Source organism: Thunnus albacares, chromosome 21 (genome assembly GCF_914725855.1).
Source record: "Thunnus albacares chromosome 21, fThuAlb1.1, whole genome shotgun sequence".
Lineage (NCBI taxonomy): Eukaryota > Metazoa > Chordata > Actinopteri > Scombriformes > Scombridae > Thunnus > Thunnus albacares.
In genome coordinates, this window is record NC_058126.1 from 11,371,829 (window position 1) to 11,398,451 (window position 26,623).

Sequence of the window (26,623 nt, forward strand, 5' to 3'; positions counted from 1 at the left end):
GTTTACAAGTGACAAGCAATTTTATGTTTTGCATTTTTTCCCTTTATCTTACTGAAAATGAACCAAACCATGACTTCGAAACCAAGATAAACACTGAACCGTGATTTTTGTGTACCATTACACCCCTAATTTTACATATTTTTTATTGTAAATTTCTTTTTTTTATATTACTTAGGACTACTTAATTTTGTGTGTATTTGTGGCACCACAACACCGTGGCAAGTTCCTTGTCTGTGCAATAGTGACTATGTATTATTGTTCAATTGTGCATGTCATAGCTGTTATCTTTATAATCTGTTATCAGTCCTTCTGACTACTCTTTACAATTCTTAACAAGTGGCAGAAAAACAAACTGCAATGCACAAAAAGGAACTCCTTCCTGGGGCTCCTTAGTTCTTGGCACAATTTGGCCAAAAAGAGGCTATAGTGGCTTTAAGATCAGGTCATGGATCTGGTCAGAATTCAGTCTAAAACTGTTGTTCTAACATTTCAATCTCTACACCTGCAGCTTTCTTAAATCTCTCTAGACCCTCAAACATCTCAATATAAAAGACCAGCTTTCTTGTTCCAAAAACTCCCCCAAATGCAGCCTTCAGTGGATTGTTTAATGGACTGGACAGGCAGTATTCATGAAAATTATAAATAAATTAAGGAAATATCACTTGCAAATAGTGTCATTTACCAGTTACTTGCACCTAGGTGGTAATCAGTCCCTGATAAATATGGAACAGGGTCCAAAATTAACACCCATCAAGTACCAAACGTGGGTAGGTTTTCCGTTTGGCGAGTAAATCTTGAAAGGCTATCCACCACACTGGCGGGTAAATGTCTGTACCAAAATAGTCATGTAATAAAATATCTGGCATGATGGCTTGAAATTACTCATGTTTGTCCCTATACATAGTAGACACGCGCAACATTTGTGTTTTTTCACATGCGTCTTAACAGTGCTGACAAAATTGTAGGAGCACTTGAGCCTGTCTGAGGCGAAGGAGTGCCAGCCACAGACTGTCTTGAACACTCCTAGTTTCACAGCACTGTTTACCGTACAGGACATCAGCTACTCGACATCGCAGCTCTCTGCTAAACTGTCACTTGCCGCTGGTCTGCTGCTAGATACCGTTAATAAAATAGCTGTGGAGACACTGTATTCAGCATAATACTTTATTTTCTAAATGAAATGTTTTGAAACAAATGTATATGTGACACAAAAAGGCAATTTATTATTTAGGCCGGTAAAAATATGCTTAACCCGGCGTTTTTGTTCTTTTTTATCTACCAGTCTTCTTGGCAGGTGAGACAAAAACTTTTCAAACACTGCACAGGAAGTAGATCAAGGGAAAAGCCATTGCTGGATGTAAATATTGCAGGAGCGCAGAGATTGAAAAGTGGCTGATAGCAATGCCACTCTTGTTCCAGTGGCATTTGCAGATTCTGGGTGGTATGTCACTGTTGTTTTTTGGTATGCCGCTGCCACTCTACTGGCTTATGGCATTTACAAACAGTATGTCACTGGTGTTCCACTGTAATGTAGCACTTCTTACTGACATTGATCAATATGCCACTGTTGATTAGGATATGCCAGTGCTGTGCTTATGAGCGACTTATCACGTATTAACACCATCCCCCCAATAATGATGAATTTGCTCTTGTTAGTAGTATGAATGTGTTATTATTTACAGGCCAGTGCAGTAAAGTGAATATTATATAGGTACACCAACATAATACATCCATTACTAAATCGTTTTGGGAGAAGATCAAAGTCTAGCCTGCTTTTCAGCTCCTCTGAAGGACCCACTTTCATGGGCCACATCATTTGGATACTCTGACCCCAGAATGATGAAACAAAATGAGAAAACGGCTTCCGTGTGCTTACAAATCTACCCAATTAATGTATTCAAAGGCCTAACAAATGTATTTCACTTTTTAAAAATTACCCTCACAAACTCAGGCTACAGCCAACATGGCGTTTATCATCTAAAGTCCATTGCAGCCCAAAACAGCAATGCTAACGTGGAATAAAAACACCGCGTAAACTGCGTCATTTACTGGTGCCCTTTTTACACACTTAATCAAAGCAGTCGTGTGTTTCCTTGCTGAGGTCAAATCCTGGAAATACAAACCACTACTGTATATAAGCAAGTAAGTTAAAGCAGGCGACTAACATTAAATAAGTGCGTGTTTGTCCTGTATGGATCCAGGTTAGCTTATGTCAACTACGTTGCGGCTAATGTTACATTTCAGCCCAAACACCTGACATGTTTGAGAGCCAGACTTCATTTTAAGACGTCATTTTAAGCAACTTTAACACGTCAAGACATGGCACCACCCGCGATTTAAGTGTAAAACGTTTTTCACAAGTTAGCTGTGTAGCTAGGTAGCTAGCATGCTGCTAACAACCTCAAAATACGGAAAATTTGGGCTGAAAAATAAAAAGCTACCATTAGCCCGCGACTTGGCTGGGTTTACTTGGGAATAATACGAACATTCGGTGAATTAAAACAACTCATAAGTTACAGAAATTAGCAAAGCCATATCATGCTAATAAATTACAACGTTAGCTGTAAAGCTAACAATACCGTTCGCTTAAGGCGACGTCTTGTTTACAACCAAGAGTGTCAATGTTTGTTGAAGGTACCGCTAAATACAGCACAGCTGAGCTCCAGACTGCGGCCTACCGTTACTGCAGCCGTGTTCAAAACTGCTGTTATCGGTGGCTACTTGTGTTAGCTGACTTAGCATTGTCGAAAAACAAGCTGCTAATGACATGACTTACCCTGAGCGTTGGCTGACATGGTGCAAGGCGCGTCCCGCTTAGAGTCTTGACTACAAAACTGGAGGCTGCATTCAATCTTTAGTATTTCACCATTTTGACGATGCAAAACGTGAGATTAATTTAGGTAGGCGCTTCTATGCAGCAACGATTTTCATCCACGACCAGAGAGCACGAACATGGCAGAGCTGTGTTTGGTAGCAATGATGCATTGTGGGTGGGAAACAGGAGCTCCCCCGCTCGGTTAGCTGCAGCAAGGCGAGCTGCCTGACAGGTGAGGGGAAAACACACACATCATGAATGTGCCAGGCACGCAGGTAATTACATGTATTAATATAATATCAGATGATACGTCTATTATACAACGGAATAGGTTATGTTTCCATAACCTACACATTCAATAAATTTAATGTCACTTCCACACTCATTTACCCCACTAATAAGACGGCTCTGACTATAAGATAAGATACTTTACTGTCCCATTAGGGACATTTTTCTTGGGCTCAGTGTTACTGTATCACTAATTTTCCAAACATACTTACCTACATACATACATATTTTACATCATTCATACAAAACAAAACAAAACAAACAAACAAACAAAAACACACGTACACACACACCACAATAAGACCAATGACATTGATAAAAACCACTATAGCTTATAAAACCAGGCAAATAATATTTATATTTCACCAAAATTGCACATTGTAGAAGGATATTACACATTTAACATACGACCAACAACTTATGTAGTGCACATGCTAGTGTAAACCATCTGTAGAGTGTTCTGTGACTATATATCGTTCCACCAACACATTGTTTTATTACTACTGTTTAAAATGTTAATGGATAATGGGACATTGGTGCCCAAGGCGAAATTTTAGACTGGAGCTCCCCAAAAAGTGCAGCAATAGTAGCCAACCAAAGTCCTCCCAGTCCTCCAGGAAAATAGGTAAGTGGGGGTCAAGGCACCATTCAATGAGTGTTTGGTGGAATGGCCTGAGGTAGCACATGAAGTCTGGTGGTTGTTAGATGAAAACTGACTGACCGGTAAGGCTTTAAAAATCAAACCAGATGAAAACAAGTCAATGGGGGAAAAGGAGAGGAAAAATGTTAAGAAGGAAAACAAGTGCATATTTGCAAAAGCTGCATATAAGCACACTTGTTGGTAAGAAAAAACAACAACAACAAAAAAAACATGCAGAAAACTGACTTCTGCTGACAATTAAGGTACTTTTTAGATTTAAAAATCTGGTAGTCCTATGATAGCCTATGAATGTCTCATAGCAATTGTTGGCACAATTAGTGGTTTCATTGTTTCATGATTCATGGTAGTGATTTTCATTTAATTCTGGCTTTTTGGCAGGAGCAGTATAAGAGATGGTACTTATATTGGATTTCTTATATATTAAGGGGGATATTATATATAATAAAATAGAATAGAATGGTAACTTTATTGACATTGATTAATTACAAATTATTCTGTTGGCTTATTGATTTATAGAAAAGAATGACAGACCATAATCAGGACACAAAGACTGCATAAGAAAAGTTCCAAGTTTAAGACTTTATCAGAGAGTTTAGAGTTTATCAGTGTGCATGCATAAAATGTTACTTCATAGAATAACTAAAGATTCAAATTGATATTTTGTATTTGATATGGATTAAGTATTATGCAGATAACATATTGATTTGATAAGATGTGCTCACAATTTAAACATTTAGGTAACATATAAACTGGTTCCATTTTCAAGTGTACTCAGCTGTACAGTTTTAGTGAGTGGGTCATCACCGTCATGTAGAATTGACTGGGGTTCATAGATTAGATGTACTGTAGATTGTTGTTGGAATGGGTTTTCTGATCAGCTCAGCAGTCAGATGAGTCAGATGAGTCATGATGAGGTTGACACATATGCATGGCCAGAACTTAACTCACTCTCACCACTTTCTTCACCATTGGATGGAGGTTTAATAGCACAACAGATTATTGCATCCATCAGATCTTGAAAATTGGTCAAAATTTTAAAAAATATGACCATTCTTGGTTTCCAATTTTAGTGTTACAACAAAGATGGCACATGTGTAAATGCTTGTCCTTTTCAAATCTTGTTCATTTTGGCTGAAATTCAAAACAGTGCTTAATCTTCATTCAAGTCACTCCTTTGATTTTTCTTCCCTGTAAGGTCAAAGCCTTTTTATCTCTGACCAAATTTTTTCCTCTCTTGCGCTTAAGTCTGGGAGTCAAAGTTGTTGTCTGAGTCTACAGCTAGACTACAGCAGAATCGTAACCCCCAAATTCCTCCTGGGCTGACAAACGTCAACAAAGACCCCGAGAGACACCAAAGAGAGGTGAGCAGTGAACTGAAGCCTCATTGTATTGGCTCATTATGGGGTCCCGCAGTGAGGAAGAAGCTATTTTGTAGCACCACAAGGTCAATATCTGAAAGCCAGGGCGATGGAGGGGATCAGCCGTGAGATTTTTAATTTGAGAAAGCGTAAAGGGACTTTCCTACTGAAAGACAGTCTGTGAATTGTAATGGACTGTGAGGATTAAACAGACAAGATGTTGAGTTGGCAAATGTTTTCTCTTTTAAAGAAATGCAATTCCAGCTCCCAGACACTTCCTTGTATGTCATGTGCTGCATCTGCAGGACGACATACAAGTAACCGTTACATTCAAGGTGATCAGACCAATATTTATGATAAAAATTACATGTGCCATCATTGAAATTCAATCAATAAATCTAATGAATATCTTAGTCTTATCATAGAGTCATAACTCTTGCATGAAATAAAATAATTATGAAATTATGAAATGAAAAATGCTGCTTCTTTTATAACATAACTTCTAAACTTTATAAAAGCCTGATGTTTCAGCCTTCAGCCCTTCAGCCAAACTCAGACATTTTTCATGCTTTGCGTACATGCATAAGCACATGTGTCCAGTTTATCTTTTTGAAATGAATGCAGGTGCAACTCATATCAATATCTATTGCACACCCTATTAAATATTCACTCTAAACAGCTGTTTCCAAAACTGTATAAGATATTTCTATGCTCCCTGGATTCACTTTCCCAGGAATTTTGATTTTACTTCCAAATAGATGTGAAAAGGGGAGCTGTCACACTCTATTATGGTGACCTCAATGATTCTGTGCCCTATCCAAATCCAGTGGTTTTCCATAACAATGCAAATTAAAGGGTGCAAAGCTGAAGGAGAGAAGACTTGTTATTTTCCACCCAAAGGACAGAGGTTCTTTACAACAAACTTGTCTGTACGCCTTGTGTAGACTACGCCTTGTGTAGACTTTGACAGAATTTTAATAGCAACTTGGAAGTTGCTTTGTGTGAGACAATCGGTTTTTGCTGTCAATTCATCTTGAGAAAGTGATACTGGAGCTGTAGGCCTGCAATAGATTATTTTGTGAGTGACGGAAATTTAATCGGTCAATTTTTCGATTCATTATGTATTGTGTTTAGCTGCAGACTTGCCCTGTCTGAGACACTCTGAGACTGATCTAGTGTCCAAGTTGTAGCAGTTTTTGCATTGACAGGAAGTAAAATGAATGTGTTACCATGTGGCCGTACCCAAGAACTGTTAGCTTAATACACTCCAACAGGAAGATTTGCTTTTGTTTGTGGATGTCTGGTTCCCCACACATGGGAGACTAGGGTTTGAATCATATTTCTTTCACTGGGTCAGGGATTAAAGCTTCCTAGTATCTTCTTAACAGAAAATCTATTTGATGAAGAAGAATATAAATTTAAAATAAACACACAGAAATTGGCGTTCATACTATTCATCCACATAAGTAGACAGAGACTTGAGTACTTGTGCTGCAACTAATAACTAACAATTGAATAAACTGCCAATTATTTTCTTAGCTAATTGCTCAGTCTATAAAATGCCAGAAAATTTGTTTAAAAAAAAACATTGTCACAAACCAGCTCAATGTATGTGACAATGAGAAGAGACAAGCCAAGTTCAAAATTACTTGAAGAAAATAATCTCATCACATGTTCCCAGAGCGCAAGGTGACATCTGCAGATTGCTCATTTTGGATGAACAACAGTCTAAAACCCAAAGATATTAGTTTTACCATCATTGAAAACTAGGAAAACCAGAATATATACCCATTTTAGAAGCTGGAACTACTTAATTTTTGGCATTAAAAATAACTTAAACAATTCATTGATTATCAAAGTTGTTGCGGATACATTTTCTGACGATCAAGTTGTCAATTTATCAAATAATAATTTGGCTGTAATTCACAGGCATCAATGGAGGCATCTTTGTTTTCCATAAAGTTGCTGTACACTGTATTTGTAGTCACCTGTATGTAAAGTATTGACATAATAGCTGTTTCAGATATCATTGACAATAGTAGCCACTGGCTTTGACTGAAAATAAATGGCATCCAGTAAGGAAAGGAAAATTTGTCAGGTTACTTTTAAAGCTATAATGTCACATTTATAGGCTATAAATCCATATTTATATTATATGGTATATATGATGGTATGATGTATATTTTACAAGCTATGAAAAATGCATCTTGACAATCTAATAATGTTTGATATGGTTCCTCTGTAATACATGATACCAAGCATCTCTGCCGATTTCCCAGTGAGAATAGGCTGCAGTCAGTGACCCACATCTCAGTGCAATGAACTGCTTAACTCAGACTGTTGTTTTATTCAGTGCACTGTCAACAGACGGGTGAAGAGGAGGAGAGGCGGGAGGTTATACTTATCGGCTGTTGTGATTGGCTGCCAGAACCAGCCTCGCTCTGCCATTGGCTCTCAGCGCTGTCACTCCGGATATGTTATCTCCGCTTCCCGCGCCATTCGGCGTGCACGCGCAAGACGAGCAGGCACGTAACCGCTTGGAGACCGTCTGGAGTGTGTCTGAAATTGATAAAATTGGAGATGGAGTTTTTTAACATCTCTTTGCTCATTTACAAGGAAGCCGTCTGTTGGAAACGGGAATTTCCTCTCTCCACCCGAAACGCCTTCGCCCATGAGTCGCCACGCTCAGCCCCAAAATAATTTTTAGATAAACGCTGTGAAAGTTTTTTTCTTCTGCAGTCTATCAGCAGACAGCTCTTTATGCACAGGTAGGTAAGGCAGGCGGCAGAGCAAGTTGCCTAACATACAGTGGATGCTGCAGCATTACAACACTGCCAAAATAACGTGTATTTGTGAATGTTAGCAGAGCGTTTTTGTTGAAAAAACGGCTTTAGAGCTTATAATTTAAATTATCCCGCTGTATCGTAACAAACTGTAAGAAGCTTGATCATTTTATGCCGTTAAAACAATGCGTGTGTTGTGTTTTTTTTCTATTTTATTTATAATTTCTTACACAGTAGCTATTTGGTTTGGAGACTTGACCTCATTCACACTACTTCAGGAGGATGCGCAGGTGACGCACCTTTGCTGACGTGAGGTTGATTAACCCCACGCGTGCTTAGGCTACCTGTTAACTCAGCAGGGGCGGATACCTGTCTTGTGGGCTCGTCACTTCTATTTTTTTTTTTTTTCAATTTGACCCTTTCAGCTGTCCTACCTGCTCAATTTATGATAACAAAACAATATATTTTTCAGGCACATATGCAGTAAACTAGTCTCTAAATACACATGTGGTTCTGAGGTGAGGTAATGTGAATCCTGTGTGAATTTTTCTTGTCCTGTCCTTGTTTATGCTCTGCAGGGGGACCAGACTTCAGAGTTCAAGAGGAGTGCACCATCCAGAAGGCAGTCTGAACCAGCAGAGAAAAGGTTGGTTTCTGTGCACATTGTGTGTTGAGACAGGAGTTGTATGTTTACTTTTAGGCTGTATAGGCTAAAGAGTTTTAGGGTGGAGTGTATGCTTTATACCAGACTGTGGATTTATTCATTTATAATGATTACATTTCCCCAAAACAGTTTATTTATATCTATTTTCTTGCCACTATTCACTTCAAACTCACACTTAAGTAGCTTCTAAGAAAGATTAAACATTTTCCACACTGTCTGACAACAACATCTACACGTATCAACATTTCTTTCTTTATTCTAATCTATAGCTAATAAAAAAAAATCTAATTTAATTCTAAATCTCTGACTTCACTATTACATCTTATGGAAAACTCTGCTTCATTTGTGCACATTCCCTGAAATTCAGCTGGAATATTTGGTAACCTTTGGCTCTTGAGTTGAATCCATTTTGAACAATGATTGTTCTCGTAGTTGAAGAGGTTAATCATCTCACTATTTCTCATCCAAATTGATCAGCTTTTTTCATTTCAAGGTGCAGAAATGGTTAAAAAAAAAAAAAGACTTGACTATCAAAGATTTGAACAATAAGTCAGAGTAAGTTGCGTGCCACAGTCCATGTGTACCTGATCTGCTGCTGCCTCAGACTTGTCTAGACGCTTTTGCTCTGTCACTGCAGTTGTCTGCAGACAGTGCAGTCATATGACTTGGGGAGCCTTCCTCCCTCCTCCCCAGTGTCTGCTCTTTTGGGGCAAGATGGCTGCTACAGCATTGTTGTTAGCCATGACGTATATGGAATTAATGTGATGAGGAAAAACATTGTTTCTTTCTCAACCACTGCTTGTCTGTCTGTTGTTGGGACACTTGGTAGCCATTTTGTCTGATTCATCACTGCCTAAGGCTTCTGGTGAATCTCAGAATGTTTTGAACAACCAAAATATCGCTGCTCGTTGTAAAAAGATCAGTGGTTGCTTCTTGTTTTTAAATATAACTTGAACTGGTTTTAAGCCTGTATCAATTTAGTATCAGTTGAGTATCTAGAAGCCCATCTTGTGTAGTTTCTACTGTATTTGTTACATACACAAATACAGGTATTTACAGCAGGTATATCAAAGATAATTACCTGCAAGACGTTTGAAAGAAATTGAAATATAATATATATTTATCTAGAATCTATACACACAACTACTCAGCATTTCTCAACATGCAGGGAGGCACATTGGAAAGGCAACAGTTTGGACACATAGTGTTTTATGCAGTTGGAAAAAAATGTTTTAATGGTGTGGAAAATGTAAAAAAGCAACTGTAAAATTCAGTTTGTATTTTTATATACTTTTTTTATTCGGTTGACTTTCGACTGATAACTGAATGTTACTGAGAGTAATGTAATTACTCTGATAAATCTGTGAAATACAGTACATTGCTTTACTCGACATTTAGGAGGGAAGGTTCATCTGTAATAGGTTACATTTTAGGTATTATTATCACTTATATCTTTGTTGCTTTGGACTTAATAAAGTGCTGTAATAATACCCAGTGAAACTTATCTTAATGACATAATTTCTATCATCAAGTAGTATGCAAGATTCTTCTTTTTACGAGAGATTTAGTATTAACAGCAACCTGCCATTTAGAGGATTTGGTGATGCACTACTTCTCTTATAGTAAAAGAATGCTTATATATTAAAATGTTGAAGCTTTTCATATATCCTACTAAGCACTGAGATGTGTTTTTTAAAAAGTCAAAGCAGCTGCAATGTTCTGTTCACAGTCCACTTTTTAGTCAGAGTACAGGCAATAATAACTTTGGCTACTAAAAGTGCTGCAAGCGTCAGTCTGACATTACAAGTTACTTTCACTCACTGAGTCTGTGATGTTTATCTGTTTGCCATATCAGTGACCAGCCTGGACAGATCTCTTCATTATCACCGACTTAGTGCATACTCGTCTGCTGTCGGGCAGCTTCCTTTAGTCTGGTCTTGTCATATTCCTTAATGGTTTTTGAGTGCTTGTTGATTATGTTTTCACTGGAGCGTACAGCCACACTTAAACATGCAGTATCTTTGCAGGCCTGTCCCAAACCTGATCCAGTGTCTGACAAAAATGATTGGAATTGCAATTAGAAAGGTAAGAAAGATGTGAAAAGCAGAGTTTCAGGGACATATATTTGTATCGCAGTAACTTGTTGCAATATCCACTTGTCGTAATCGTGCAAAATTGGCATTTTTTGGAAGTTCTGGATAATATATTTTATCAGAATAAGCATTTTTGAAAGTGTAATATGGCCTGCTTGCATTTTTGTTTGTTCTCTGCTACACAAAACATACAATGGTCTGTTTATTTGATGCTGGCTATGTGCAGTAGTATCCACATTTGTGAATGAATGAGAATTTATGATCATTGCTGCTTGCATACAGATAATAAACGCAAGCAATGCAATACTACCTCATAACAAAATCATCCCCAATTTACGCTGCTCTAATTTCATCTCAGCCGTTTGAAAGTTTATATATTAAAAATGAAATACATCACACGCATTATTTAAAAAGGTAAACTACTGCAATAATTATTGGTTGCGTCCTAGAAATTGTTTCACTGTCACTTGCGACCAATGCAACATTTTATTTATTTATTTATTTATGTATTGTAACTTTTTGACTGCAAATTGAGCTTAAATGTATTGTACGCCAAATGAAAACAAATGGAAAAAGCAAAACAACAATGATAAAGTTGTTTGACGATGTTTATTTTTCTTGCATCTCCACAGGAAATCCGTGTTTTCATGCAGCCTGTCATGCCTTCATGTCTTCGACGCTGGAGTGTGTTCGCCCACATAGTAAGATCTGTGTTGACCTGTTCATTAAAGCACATTTGGGCACGTTTAAAGTCGAGAAAAGCAATTCTAGGAATGCTTTAAGGTGCTGCAGTGAGTGAATGTGATTGCCTGAGGGAAATATCAGTCCACTGCACAGACCAGTATTTACAGAGGTTGAGCTCTGGCTTGCAATGCCAATTCTAGATGATATGATGCTGAGAAATGGCAAATCAAATTCAGTGCTGTCATTCACTCGTCAACAGCAATCATTTTTTATTAACACTGATTTTTGATCTCTTCATAAGATAATCATGGATATGGATCTCGTAACTTTCACTTGAGGCTTAGCCGGAAAATGCTGATGCAAGAAGGGCTCTGGATCTTTATCCTGTTTTTCTATTGGCTCATTGTCTCCACCCACAGTGCAGTCACGAGGTCTAACATCATGATGATGTCTGGAGAAAACAGGCTTTCATCTAGGCTCTAATGCTGCCTGAGCTATACTGAAAAGATTTTCTTGGGTTATTTCTGTGCACATACAGAGTAAAATCTGAGCATGTTTCAAAGCATTGCTCTGTACAAAAGCAGCACCTGCCATTGTCTGTTGTAAACGGTGGGTTGTTCATCCCACCAGCCTCTGCTGCGTAATGACGCATTGGTGTGGCATATTTTAAATCAAGGCTTTCACTGTATTTTAAGGAGTCTCCTGGCAGTCTGCCAAAACATGGGTCCATTTGCCTCTTCCCTCATAAGAGCACAACTGCACAGCTGTGACCCTTAACTGGTCCTATCCATCGATAACTCAAAGCCAGCAGCGTCCATTTTAGGTTTCAGGCAGTGGCGAAAGAAATGAACTGTAATGTAGCTCGTAGAAAAAGGGAATCTGAACTCTCAGCGCAAATCCTGTTAGGAACCGGGGCTACTTTTGTGGAGTAAACAAACTTTTCAGTGGAAGAGATTTGAAATTAATTCTGAACAAACGGGTCAATTTGTAAATTTCTGCTGTTGAATTGTGGTTTATGATTTATAGATTTAGTTTTTGTGAAGTGCTGCACGAAAAAAAATAATTATCCGGCTGACCATTTTGATTTTATCGTAAAATTTGCCTTTTTTATTTTCACAATTTTTACACTATCTCATGAACACTTTTGAGGAGATATTTAATATGATTTACCACAAATGCACAAAGACTTAAATAAAATGTTGAAGCAGTAATTAAATTCCACCCGTATAATAATATTTTGTAGTAAAATAATATTTACAGTATCAAGTGAAATTATTTGCGATTAAATGTTGTGTGCGATGCACAGTTTGTGCTATTTATTTAGTGTTTTACATTGCAAAAATTATCCAAGCTGTAGGTTAATCAAAAACATACGGTGGAGAGTAAGTTATGCAATGTGACTGGTAAAATATTTTCAAAAGCAATGAAAATATTTTTAGGAAGTATAGTATGCTTGTGTTTGATGATCTGGTTTTGTGTTTTGAATTTTTCACCAGGTGAATATTAAAACAATTATTAGTCATCAGTGTAATAACATTGTTTTACAGCGTTTATGAAAAAAATCATATCAAAAGAATACATACACAGTAAATAAAATAATATTTTCTTTCAGCGAGTCGCGCATCATAAACATTATTTAACACAAATATTTTTCACAGCAATAAATTACGGTAATATGTTTTGTAACTATTTTGTGTCTAATTTGTGCGATCATATACATATATTTTCATATTATTCAATTTAGCAAATATTGTTGAATTATACACAATGCATTTTTATCGTAATGTAATCTAATTTTATATACTTATATTAAATGTAATTAATGTAATTAAATATTTTACGCGTTATGTATATTATGCTTACTGAGAATTAAGGCAATTAAAGCGATACAATGCTGTATTATTTGTATGTTACATTGCATTAATTGAAAACTTGATATCTGTATAATGAAGTTGCATTGGGTGTAAATTAAAGTCAGCCCATTGCAGCACTTATATAAAAGTACTGTATATTGTGATGTGGAACCGCTAACTTGACTCAGTGAAAGGTTGAGGTGACCTTTACCCCCTTGAATACTTGTTTTCGTCCACTGTTAAGACCTCGTGTGAAAGCAAGACGGTGTTCTGATGCCACGTAACACAACAGTGGCTGTCAGTAACATATTAAGCTGGGCCTCTACTCTATTGCCACGAAAACAGAGAGAGAGAAAAGGCACTTTGGGTTTATGCATGTGTTGTGAATCCACGAGGGAAGGAAGCTGGTCGGAAGTAACAAACCTATAGATTAATGTCACATTGAGGATTTTGAGATTTTTTTTTTTTTTTACACACTCAAACCTGTTTTCCTTTGCTGATGTAACAAAATAAGTAAATCATGCACAATTAAACGCAATAATTTCAGCTGTTATTCAACTTGAAATCTGAAATTGAATAAAATAGAACAGTTATTCTTACCAGTACTTTAGCTGAAAAGAAACGCTTTCAACAACTGCATTTACTTCTAATATGTATGTCGATCAGTTATGGTTGAATATGTTTCCCTTAGACTGTAGTCATGATACTCTAATATTAGAATAACAACACGAGTGACTTGTTATTGGAGTGGATTTTGCCAGCTATCTTGTCTTCTGCTGAAACACAATTTCTGGGGTATGAAATTGATCTTGGGTCAACAGTAAGATCTTTGCCTGCAGATAGCATAGCTTTGTTTATCATTAAAACAACCAGAGTCACCACACCGCTTACTGAATTTGATTTTAAATTTGAGGTGCAGCCACAACATCAATGAGTCAACACATGAATATTAGATCCTCAGTAGAAGGGTGCACACTGACTATACTGTAAATGTACTATAAATTGCAACACTGTTGAAACATTATTTTTGTGCTCTGTGAACAGTAAGTAAATAACTTGTTTTCATTGACTGTAGTGTTTGAGTGTAAATTTTGTGTGCTTGCATTTGTTTCCACTGTTTGTGATCCAGCTAGATGTACACATGCAGCATGTCAGTTTCCCACTCTGCGGCGTAGCATTGACAGCTTCTGCAATACTTCCTGTTTTCATTTGTCTGCAAATCCACCACTGCCTTTTAAATGGAGTGTGCTCATCTATTACACCCTCATAAACGGTACAAAGAATGCTGTAGGCCTGGGTGACCACCGTTTGACTGCAGTGCAAGGCTGCATGCCTGCTTAAACTGAACAGCAGCCTGAACAAGTACTTACTTTCTGAGAAGCAACTTTTGGCCTGAGATGAATTTTCTGCTTTTTTGCTTAAGTCTTAACTTTCACTGAGTTCTCAACACATCAGAAATAAACATGGCTCTGGATTTAGGCCCTGCAAAATGATGAGAAGTAGCCCCCTTTCTAGTCTAAGTTATCATTTTCCAACAAAACATTTTAAAAAATACATGTACCCGGGCATTTAATATGTCATGCATTTCATACTTACTTACTTTACTTCTTTTTCAGAATAACACGGTCCACGTGTTTACAGTAAAAATGTCAAATATGTGTATGTTTGGACTTAATTAATTAACTAAAAGATGTTTTTTACCCTTTTACACAAAAGCTTACAAACTACAGTTGCCATTGGTCAGAATGGGTCAATATCAGTTACCTGCTCCAGGTCCTCCTTGCCCTCTGCTAGGATTTTACACTGTTCAGCTTTGATATGAAAAAGTGAAATTTAAGTGCATATTGTCCTTGTAACCCCATAGTTACTGCATAGAGCTTGACCAGTACTGGGTTTTCGAGCCTGATAGTATTTAGGAAAACAAAAAATGTTGTGATAATAATAAACCAGCAGATATTTGTTTACTTTGCGCACACTTTAATCAAGGATCCCTTAAACTCGGTAATCAAAAGTATGGCGTAGTTGAACAAGAAAAAGTCATTGCTCTTTCTAAACTGTAACATAATACTCATAAATTGCAGAGTATCGGTGTGAATTCCTATAGTAAAACGATAATCTCCGCTCAGCTATGATTTTGCTCCTCTTGACCATAAAAATGCTTAAATGAGAGTGTAGAAAAACTATAAAGTTGTAAATGCTTCATCCAAACTCTCACCTAGTTGAATCTCAGATTATAGCAGCAACTATCTTTAATGATGCAACCGGTTTAGCACAGGCAGATACACATCAGCAGTTGTGGACTGGATCTTGAGTTAATGGTGACAACCCAGTATTAATGTGACCAATAGTTTGGTGTAAATATCATATTCCGGATATGTGTGTAAAAGTTATTTCTCTCTATCGTTCTCATTTTTCGTCGAATGAGTATGTAAATACTAACATGCCACAGCATTTAAATTTTCCCACTTCAGGGGCTTTGCTGAAAGTTTCCTTCCAAGTCACATGTGTGAGACTTGAGGGTGTGCTTGCATTTTTCCCTAATTGGGGCTTATCTTAACACACCTGGAGTACCTGCTTTCACTTTGCCATTTGACCTTTTGTGAATTAAGATGGTAAGGCAGAGTTTGAGCACGTCGACCCTGCGGTACATCATAGCGAGGGGAGGCTGCACCATGACTAATTAGTAAATCTTACTTCTCTCTAAGGTGAAAAAAATGATTTCCTTTGCAGGGAGGGTAGGGGGTTGATGAGTAAATACCCACCTGCACCAAGTTGCAGTAACCTAATAAGTCTCCCTGGACTTTGAAAGTGAATATTTCATATTTCACTGATCTCTAACAGCTTTTCTGCATGTCTCATATTTGACTCTCCATAAGCCATCTAAGATGTGCAAAGGGGAAATACAGACTGCAGGATCTCTTTCCTGTCACACAATGGCGTGGAAAGGTCAGGCCTAATGAAGTCGGGGGTGTGACCCCTAGTATTCAGTGACTTTGCATGGGCCCCCATCCCACTGCTGCAACCATGCCGGTTAATCCCTTTTTGATCCTAATTGATAGGCATTAACATGATCCTTATCCAGGAGCTGTGTTTTGTCTTCCACAGCCCTTCTCTCTGGGTGTCAGTGACACAAAGTGTGAAAGCGTTAAACCAAATGTGAAATTGATATTTTTCATGTTTGTGTGCTTAAAATCTGGCTGTGTTTCTAAACACTCCCTCGAAAGTGCTCAGTGTTCAGCATTTGCCCTTTGAGGCTCTTAACAGGACTTAGCACATGACCTCTTGAATCCGACTGTGATGTGAATGGTACCAGCCCATTTCCAGTCTGTTTTCCTTTGAGTCCTTTTATCTTCATCACTAGGTGATTACTGCCTTTAACTGTTGACTAATTACCCTCCTTAAAATGTTTGTATTGACTTTTAAGTCAGGGCCCACGTCACTTTTATTTAAGTGCGGACATGGCATGATTTCCAAAGTGCAGGCAGTGTTGCAGTTGCTGGGGCTTTTTTAAAAAAAAGTATTTGTTACATCTGCAACATCTATAAAAACTAAATTGTTGTCTAATTGTCACGTTTGTGTATGATTCGCTTGGATTTACACTCTGGCCAGTAATAGCTGTTATTAAATATAGCACATTGTGATATTTCAGACACACTGTTAATTATTAATTTTAACATATTCCATCCTCATGATATGTCTTAAACTGAATTCTGTCCGAGCGATGACTGAATGGCACTAATGTCAGAAATGAGTAAACGATATTAAAGTCAAGACTTTTCATGAACCCCTTATATCTTGACAAACCAGTTGGCAAAGAAATAGTTTGATTTGTAATGGTATGACAATTATCTGCACTTTGGTTCTATTAGAAAATTAAGAAAGACTTGGATTCGTTTTTTTCTCTTCTGTCTTTTATTCAGATTTTGTGGTGAACACAATGAGGTTTTGAGCAATATTTGAGCCCCAGAATCAGTTTGTTTGATCTAAAAATGTTGGTATAAGCAAGTGTGTAGTGCACAATGACTTACTTTTGCTTTTAAATGCTTTTGAAGAGATTGAACAGAAAGTCAATCAAGTAAATGGTAACTTAGTCATGTTCAACTTGACTTGTGTTCAGTCTTAGAAAGACATTTAGTCAAGTCAGTCTGCTATCACTGTACAGTACCTTCAACAATTGATTTCATGTCATTCTTGTGATTTTCCTACCACCTTCACCATTACAGCAAGGCAAGTTGGAGTAAAAATACACCTTTCATAGCAATTGTTACCTTAAAAGACTAAAAATAATGTGCTTATAAGGCACGCTATATGAGAAAAGTAAAAAATTCTAAAATTGTAACTCTTGCAATACTTTAGGGATTTCTCTTCAGTGTGGACTATACATATGTATTTACCCTACATGCCTTTTTATAATATCTTGTTTATTATATGGATACATCGCATCTCTTCAAGAATAGTTGTCCATTTTCAAAAACATTAGATTTTTCTCTTTGCATGTGATATTTCAGTTAAAATGTTTCCTGTTTCCTCGTTTCTGATTTGATTTTCTCTGTTGTTTTGAAACATCTTTATGTTACTGAATGCTGTTGGGTGTTTTCTTAACATGATTAATTATGTAGGTGAACACTGACATCAAGACTAGATAGCTGCTCTGTAATGAGAGGAGAACATATTAGCTATTTCCCTCAACTGATGCTAAGCCACAATAACCTTTTAGTAAATTTTGTATGCTTTCTTTATGATGTCTAAACACTGATTAAGACAGTTTATGTATAAACATGCAGGTTTTCAGTCTTTTTAAGGACAACCATATGTGTGATTTTTTTTTTTTCTCTCTCTCTTTTATTAGCACACTCAAACCTGCACAATTAAGAAGCATTTCTTGCTATTGTGCTCAGCAGTGTGCAACAGCCCACTTTAGCTGGAAAATGCCAGGTGTCGTGTTGGTTCTTGTTGGTTTCACACAGTGACTCAAGTCCCTCCCTGGAACGCAGTATTCAGGTCTCCATAGGATTGGATGTTATTTCCAGCTTGTTTGTTGCAGTGAATAATGAGTACTCTGTAAGGCCTGATGACATAATTTGGTGATTGCTATGGAAAAATAACTAATTACGGAGCTACGAAACTACAGATTGGGACTACGCTGGTGTACTTCACTTGACTGGCACCACCTGCCCTCTATATGTCACACTCACTTCACTTCTCCCACAGTTGTGAAACCGAGCTGGTGTCTGCCAGTTATGTCCAACCCCTGCAGACACATGTGCAATGAATCAGTGGTGGGTTGGTCTTGATAATTCTATTGTTATTTAGATTTTCTTTGCCCATAAATAAATAATTAGTAGTAGATCACACACAGGATGGAGATTTTGGTGAAAGAAGGATTCAGTATTAGCAACTGGATGGGAACTCCCCTCAGTGGGGAAGCTGAGAGTCAGAGTATCGGAGAGAAAGTTCTGGAAATATTTGTCTCTGTAGGCCATTTATAGTACGTGTTTGTGTGTGTTTCTTTGGAAAGTATTTGTGAGTTGTAGCTTGACCTGCTGGAACTTATGTTTTCTTGAGTTTTGCATCTTTTTTTTAAAATATTCCTCTAAAATGTGTTGGGAATAACATTTAGCTCATTTAGCACAACTTTGCTCTGCTCTCAGCTCTGGCTATGGTGGTGCATCTCTTTCCTTTGCATTATTTTTTTTTTTCTCCACACTACCTGCTTGAGAAACTGGCAACAGAGTTTATGAATATAAAGTAGTATGCAGTATCCTGTTTAAGAGCTTTGAAAAGCAAGTTTTAACACGATTGCCTGTATTGCACTGGTATAGCATGTTCAAATAAGTTAAGGGATTTTCTAAAATTGTCATGAGTTCAGGTGTATGCACATAAGGTGTCAACCCATGATGTGCAACTGACTCCCACGCATTTAAAGCTATGTTTTACTTTTGCCTGATTCACCAGTATATTTACCAATGAATTCTTATCCTGCAGCGTGCTCACCTCAACAAAACTCCACAAAAAGTCTGACTTCGGCTGCCCTTTTCTGTATTCTCTTCTGGTATACAGGCCTTTTTTCCTGACTGTTTTTTATCAATAATTACAAGGCCAAAGAACTTTCTTGAGAAAACAAAGAACAAAGAAAAACAACAGCAGCCACATCAGTTTGTGTGTGTGTGTATGCTAGACTCTCAGGCTAAAGGTACCAAAACAGGTTCAAGTCTGCAGCATCATCACAAAGAACTGGGACAACAACTGACTGTCCGAGCCATGTTTGTGCATTTCAAATCCTGATCTGAATGCCAGTCAATACAGCAGATCTTCAGCATTATGGAGCAGTAAAATGTGTCAGTGCCTCATCTTTGAAGTTTAGGACTTTTATGTTCTATTGAGAAAAAAAAAAAAAAATTAAACCTCTCCTTTTCTACTTGAGCTGTATTGCCAGAACAGTAGACTGAGCACCTCATCTGCTTCAGTTTATTCTCTCCATATTGGTTTTACTGTATATGATCTGCTACTGCTAGAAATGACACAGATGGAAAAAAATCAGATGTTAAGTACTCGCAGGATGTTGCTCCATCACAGCAGGGATAAGAAGAGCTTGTTGTCATGTGTGAACTAGCTCTTTTAAGACATTGAAGTCTACAGTAATTTCCACTCTTCTCAGGATATAGCTGTCAAAAATCATACCAGTAGACTGTCATTCTCATTCATTTCATTTTTGAGAATCAGTTTATTAATCTGTGCCATTTGACCACTTTTTGTCTACTTAGATGTGCATCATTTATTGTGTAATCACAGTTTTTTTTGCATATTTATTCAGTTATTTAACTTCTGTCCATGGATTTCACATCTATATGTACTCACTAATATAGGGATTAAAAAAGAATACAAGAGCTGCAACTAACAATTATTCTCATCATCAATTACTCTGCAGATTACTTTCTTGATTAATTGAACAATCGAGTCTATAAAATGCCACAAAATTTTGGAAAATGCCTATTAAAATTTCCCCGATCCTAAGGTAACATATTCAGTCGCTTGTTTTGATGACCAACAGTCAAGAATATTCAATTTACAATAATATAAACAAAGAAAAGCAGTAAATCATAACAGTTTTGAAGCCGGAACCAGTTGATGTTTGGCATTTTTACTTGGAAAAATGACTCAAATAATAATATACTGTAATATTTGCCGATCAAATTCCTGTTGATTGATTAATTGGTGGACGGATTGTTTCAGCGCATAGAGAATACAAAAAGTTTTGACCCTGCATTTGATTTATATTGAGATTTCAGATAAGAGGAAAAAATAAAGAATGAAGCAAGAAAACAGAAATTGGGAAAAAAGGGGGTAAAGTACGACCTGTAGAAGGTGACTAGTTAGAAAGTAAACATTTTAGGAGATTAACTGCGTCCACCTGTTAGTATGTAAAAAAAAAAAAAAAAAAAAAAAAAAAAATCTTTGTCATGTCAGACAGCTAACCTGGGATGCTGTATGTTTTACATTTCAGGGAAAGTTAAAAAGATATTAAAATGTCCTTGAATTTCAATACTTAAAATAAGAGAATAAGAAAAACTTCAAACAATCCTCTTAATGTGCATGAGTTACTTTGAATATTCTATATGTCCTAATTCTACCTGCAATATGCATATATCACATGATTCATTAAAAAGTTATTTTGTTCTGGCAATACTTTTAATTCAGATTTCTTAAATCCTCGATATCTACTTTTTAGGCCGGTTTGACAGATCTACCTGAAAACTTGAATATGTACATTAATTTAAAACTGAATTCTGCGCTTTAGGTGCCAAGGTTGATTATATGAACTGTAATCCTCCTGGGTGAAGGTATAGACTTGAGTTTTAAGAGATGATGGGGAAGTGGCTCGTGGTCCAGGCTTCCCTATCTTTACTGGTGGATAGTATGATAGATTTGTTAGATGAACCTCCAGATATTGAGAATCCTTTAGTATCAAATTTAGGTCTAAACACATTTTCCCACTGATTTGTAGCTGTTAAATTATATATGTGCAAACATTATGTTAGGTAGTGCAGGTTGTTCTGTTCTCTTACACAGAACTTCTTCCCACATCACAGTTGCTTGGCTTGTGCCAGTCAGGAGCTGAATTTAGATTTTTAGCTTTGTTCGAAAATCAGTTTTCATAGCAAAGCTGGTAGTCCCATATGGGCAGGCTACTCAATCTAACTTCACTTCTCAATGCTGCACATTCACCTTTCTCTTGACAAAACCATTCAACATCAAGGGCAGCATCACCTTTGCCACTAATGAGGTTGTTTATTTACCAAATTTCCTTGTGGACTTAAACTGTGAGAGGAAAAACAAGCCATGCATAGCAGAGCATATAATCAGCATTAGCAAAACAGCTCCAAAAGCTCCAAGTTATACATTTTGTGACACTGTAACACCATGTAGCTTACCTGAAATGCCTGCGCGTTGAACATGTAAGCCTTTCAAAAGGGCTGCTGAAGTGAACAGACCACATTATTATATCCTGAACAAAGTCGTAGTAGATTTTAAATTGGACATCATCTTCAAAAGAAAGAAATGTCCTCAAATGGTGTTTCCTGGGATGAGCACTTTTAAGGCTTTTATTTAAAATAGGTATATACCTATTTTAATCAGCTACTTTAAATTCATTTCATGTCAGGCTTTCAAAAACCCAGATGATTATGTCAACAAACCAGAGCCAGTGACTGATAGCTTTACCAGTAATGTCACACACATAGCTTTGACAAAGAAGACTGGGCAAAGGTTGAAAACTAACTAAATGACAGACATAAAATGTGCGATGTACAGGGTTGCAAATACTGCCAACTGGTAATCAAGCAAATGTGACACCTGTGTTGCAGCAATGCTGATTTACTTACATCAGAGTTAGTTAGTCCATGTATTGGCTTTGTTAGTTGTGGTTATGCCTAATGTATGATGTCTTAAATTATTCAGCTTGATATCTATCGACTGTTTTGTATTAAAAACTCAAAACTTTCACATATTTTAGTGTTTTTCTAATAATTTCCATCAAAAATCTAGCCACGTGGTCCACTGTGCAGTTTAAACTGCTGAAGAGCCTCTGGGCATTAATAGTTTGCAATAATAATGATGTATGTGTGGTTCAGCTGAGGGCTGTATTCTCTGTTTGGTGCACAGCAGAATTCCATTTTTACTTAAATACGTCAATGATTTGCAGGCCTGCTCATCAGAGCCCACGTACACGGCTTTATTTGCTGATGTAGATTGGGTCCAAATCTCTGCGTAAATGTGCGAGGCTTTACTGTATGTTTGCTTATCTGTCCAGCCATCCCATCTATTCAAACAGCGTTCCTTTCATTTAAGGCTGTGTGCTGGCTGGGCTCTTTTTTTTTTTTTTTTTTTTTTTTCCTGGGACCTTTTCTGTTATTTTGGGACCAGATGGCGAGGGGCACGGAAGCGCCTCTTTTGTCCGGGCGCCTCTGTGAAAAGAGTCTGTCCTCCCTAATGTAATCAGTGGCACCGGAAGGGTCCATTTTGGGCTGTGAAAGAAGACAATCGGGTCTGGTCACGTCTAGATTACAGAAACGCAGAGTTCATCTTCCGACCCTGCCCCCTCTGACCAAGGCCCTGGCATGGAAGATCCTCATCTTTGATCAGTGGAGGGTGGAGGTGCTGATCCGACCTCACGAGGGCCAAAGGCCACCCCCCCCTTGCCCTGTTTACCCTGCACTTGGCTACTGCTGACACCTCCTTCCGGAAAGAGCCAGGGGGTGGTGGGTTGGTTTGGGCATGGGGGGGATACCATGACCTGTCTAGACACCGTTGCTTGTTGCCCTGGTGTTGCCAAGGGGATATAATGAACTTTGACCTCAAATGTAGTTGGTTAGGAGCCACTTTGGTCATCCAAGGAAGACATTTTTTTTCCTTTTTAATTTTCAGGGTTGGGGGTGGGGAAATGAGGCAGTATGGATGTGACCCACATAATACACAATCTGCTTTGAGGGACCACAAGCATGACTTTGCTGGCAAAATTTTCTTTTTTTAAAAAAAAAATTCCAATAATTGTGTGACATTTTCAGTTAGGTTACAGGAAAACAGACAGTTGGACAAGATATAGAACAATATTGCTGACTAATGTGATTGATACGACCTTTCTGAGAATTTTGTTTGTTTGCTTTTAGTTCATCTGATCCTACGATGACACTCTTGGAAGGAGGACTGATTTTGTTTTTAATTTGTGACATATTCTAGCTCCCAGGGTGATGTTGCTTTTGACTCACGGTTGTTTTTTTTTGAATTTGATACATTTTTGGACCTTTTCTTTCTCATGTGCAGTAAGTAATCTTTAAGTTTGAAATAATGTTATGTGTTTTATCTTGTTAAATACTATATTTAACATGTAATTTGTAGGTAAAACAAAGAAAAATATTCTTATTTTGAGTCAGTATTCTTCACATTGTAGACTCTTTCTGAGCTAGTCTTACGTTACAATGTTGAGCTAAAGACAGTTTTGGATGGGCATAAACATGTGATCTATTTTTATTGTTTTATCTTTATAAAATTGTGATTTTTATATTTCAGCAGATGAAAGTAATGTGCGGCATACTCTTCTGCTATTCTCAATATTTACCTCTCTCTCTTAACCTGTACTTACGCAGAGCATGTATGTACATAAAGTAAGTAAAAAGACTGAAAAATATTAGGGATTCGTGAAAAAAGTGCAGTGCAGTGCTAATCCAAAAAAACAAAGTGCAGAAACCAACAATATGACGTACAGTAATGAGGAGTATTTGGGACATTTCCTTCTCTAGAGTCTAGAGTATCTATAGAAGTTCTTGCAAATAATCTGGTTGAAGTTTTCTCTGGCTGCTTTCAAATTGTCAGAGGAGCGTAATTAGTATGTTTACACCTAAGAGAAATGTTTCGTGCAGACAGAGAGATATTGTTGACATTCTAATTTATCACATGTAATACCTTGTCCTTTACCTACAGTCCCCGGTTTTGGCCTGAACCACAACATAGCCTAATGTGTGAACTGGCTTTGATGTTGGGGCTGTTCCTCTGGAGTGGGTGTAGTGATTCCACCATCATGGCCGCCACCACAAACCCCGCCCTCTCGCCTGCCACTCAGGAACAGTTAAAATGGCAGCATGCAGCAAAATGAGTGAGAGGGAGAAAGAGAGAGACGCCCACTACTGTGAGCTAAGGCACGGTCGACTGAGCCATAGCTCGCCTTGTATGCCAACTCAAACTGAGATGATTATTTTTTTGTGTATAGTCGTCCGAGTACGATGTAAGATACAAAGAAGTGTTCGCAGGTAGAAAGTGCAAGAAATCAGTGAGGGGTTTACCTCTTTTGTCATTGATTTATCCAAAATCAGTAGTTGACATTAGTCCTCTATTTTCAGCCACAATTTGTCCAAATATAGACCCTGATTTTTCTATATATTCTTATTTTAATAGATTGAGTTGAAAAAATGTAAATTCATCCGAACATCATTAGCGAAACCTTGGCTCCACTATTTCTTATTGTACAAACGCAGCCAAACAGAGATCATCTATGCTAAATATGCTTTTTGGGATTCAGTGTGACCCTTACTACAATTTAAAGATAGAAAGTGCTAAGATTTTTTTTTAAACTCTTCACCCAGGTCTTTGCTGAGCTGCCATTTTATTCTCCGAATTATTGGTCGTAGCTCGGCACAATGGGAAAGAGCGATTATCACAGAATTTTCTGCACTGTGGCTTCATGATGTGAAAACAAGCTATATTTTTCACGCACTGTATATGTTTCTTAGTTATAATAAGTCTTAGTTAAGGTTGTCAGCATTAGCCACCATATAATTTGTATTCTGCAGTGGTGCAGTACAGTATTTCAGTGACTGTATTCATTTTTAATGGAGAAAGAACAAAGTGCTATGATCAGTGATCATTGAAACCCTTTGCTCTTAGTCAAACAGCCCTATGCATGTGCTTATTATGTCATCTAATACCAATTAAAGGCTATACGCTACAGCAACCCAATGCTGTTTCAATGAGCTAGAGACCCATTTAAAATGGCTCACAGAGCGTAGATGTGTGTATCCAGTCTCAATAAACCATCCGAAATGAAGTATCACACCAATCATTTTAAACCTTTTGCAGGTATGGCTGCTACTTCATAACAACTTTATTGCATGGCACTCCACATCCAAACTGCAGGGTGGAGAATTTTCAGGTAAATGTCCAAATCATCTATTTTTAGGTTTACATACTCGCACTGAATGAGATTTTGTTGTTGGCTCTTGGTGTGAATATGTTCTTTCCCTCTCTACAGTGTAGAGAGCTGGTGGTGGACTAGGAGGAAGATGTCATGCTAAGGATGGGTTTTGGTGATGATGTTGATGCAGCATCGAGCTCTCACTTTGTGCCTCTGTCAGCTATGATGCGTAACCACAAAGTGAGTGACAGGCCAGTCCCCGGGGAGAGCAGGGGGCCTGAGGTGAGTCAGATGTATCCTTGACCCTGTCTAGCTGTGTGTCAGCAAACAACACAAACTCTGTAAAGAAGGCCAGAAATGGCATGACTGTATATTGTACGTCTTCATTTAGTATGTAGAAGAAGAATGCGGGAATCATTTTTCAAGAAACACAACCACCTTGATGGTTTCTGTTCAAGGGATTTGGTTTTCAGTGCATATACTCCCCCAATTTATGAATAATGAAATGATAATGCAGCATATCATATTACAGCTGATATCTTTGCTTGCATCTGTGTTTCACAACAGGGTACTGAACATTTTACTCTTGGCTTTGTGATATTGTTAAGAGCCTGTCTAAAGCAACATCGATTTTGGTTTATATTCAATAAAAAATATGTTTACTTCAGTGAAATACAGATCAAGCATAAAATGCCCAAACTCAGGTTAGAACTTTGAAAAAAGATGTCAGAGAAAAGTTTTATATGTGTCAGTCTGTGGAGTCAGGACTTGCTTTTAAAGCTTGTTTTATAGCAAATGTTGTAGCTTTGTTGCATATGCTTATTTTAGCTCAGACTTTGCTTATATTTTAAGATGCAAAGCTGTCAGAGTTTAAGGGTGCAGAAAGATATGTGCCACTAAAACTTCCAATACTTAATTACTGAAAATTCAAAGCTTGAATTTGAGAAAGCATTCATTAGGATACATACTGTACATGATATGTGGCCAGACAACGGAAGAATCATCTGTGCTTGGTGCCTGAAGGTGATCAAACTTCACAGATAATGTAATCAGAATTAGAAACGTTTGTAAAACGATTATGCATGTCTGGGTATTGCTTGATAAAATGACTGGCTGATCAGTGCTAAGTAAAACTTTCATCCAACCCAAATGATCAAGAAATTTGTGGAGAAACTGTGAATTGCAACTTAACATGAGTCTTACCTACACAGTACTCGGCTTGTTGTAATTGGCTGTAAAA

At 37.5% G+C, this 26,623-nt stretch overlaps 1 protein-coding gene and 1 long non-coding RNA gene across 5 annotated transcripts in view; one reads left to right on the top strand and one right to left on the bottom strand.

Moving 5' to 3' along the window:
* Positions 1-2,965, bottom strand: part of rbm33a (RNA binding motif protein 33a) — a 30,481-nt gene extending 27,516 nt beyond the window's left edge. For all 4 annotated transcript variants that reach the window (XM_044340152.1, XM_044340153.1, XM_044340154.1 and 1 more), the window contains exon 1: positions 2,777-2,965. In XM_044340152.1, coding sequence (XP_044196087.1) covers positions 2,777-2,795 — 19 coding nt within the window. In that variant the 5' untranslated portion in view covers positions 2,796-2,965. The remainder of the gene's footprint in view (positions 1-2,776) is intronic.
* Positions 2,966-2,974: 9 nt separating this feature from the next.
* The window catches only part of LOC122972817, a 41,922-nt gene continuing 18,273 nt past the window's right edge, over positions 2,975-26,623 (top strand). Inside the window, exons 1-7 of the long non-coding RNA XR_006399857.1 lie at positions 2,975-3,047; positions 7,476-7,890; positions 8,484-8,551; positions 10,597-10,654; positions 11,295-11,363; positions 25,329-25,401; positions 25,501-25,665. This is a non-coding gene — a long non-coding RNA (uncharacterized LOC122972817). The remainder of the gene's footprint in view (positions 3,048-7,475; positions 7,891-8,483; positions 8,552-10,596; positions 10,655-11,294; positions 11,364-25,328; positions 25,402-25,500; positions 25,666-26,623) is intronic.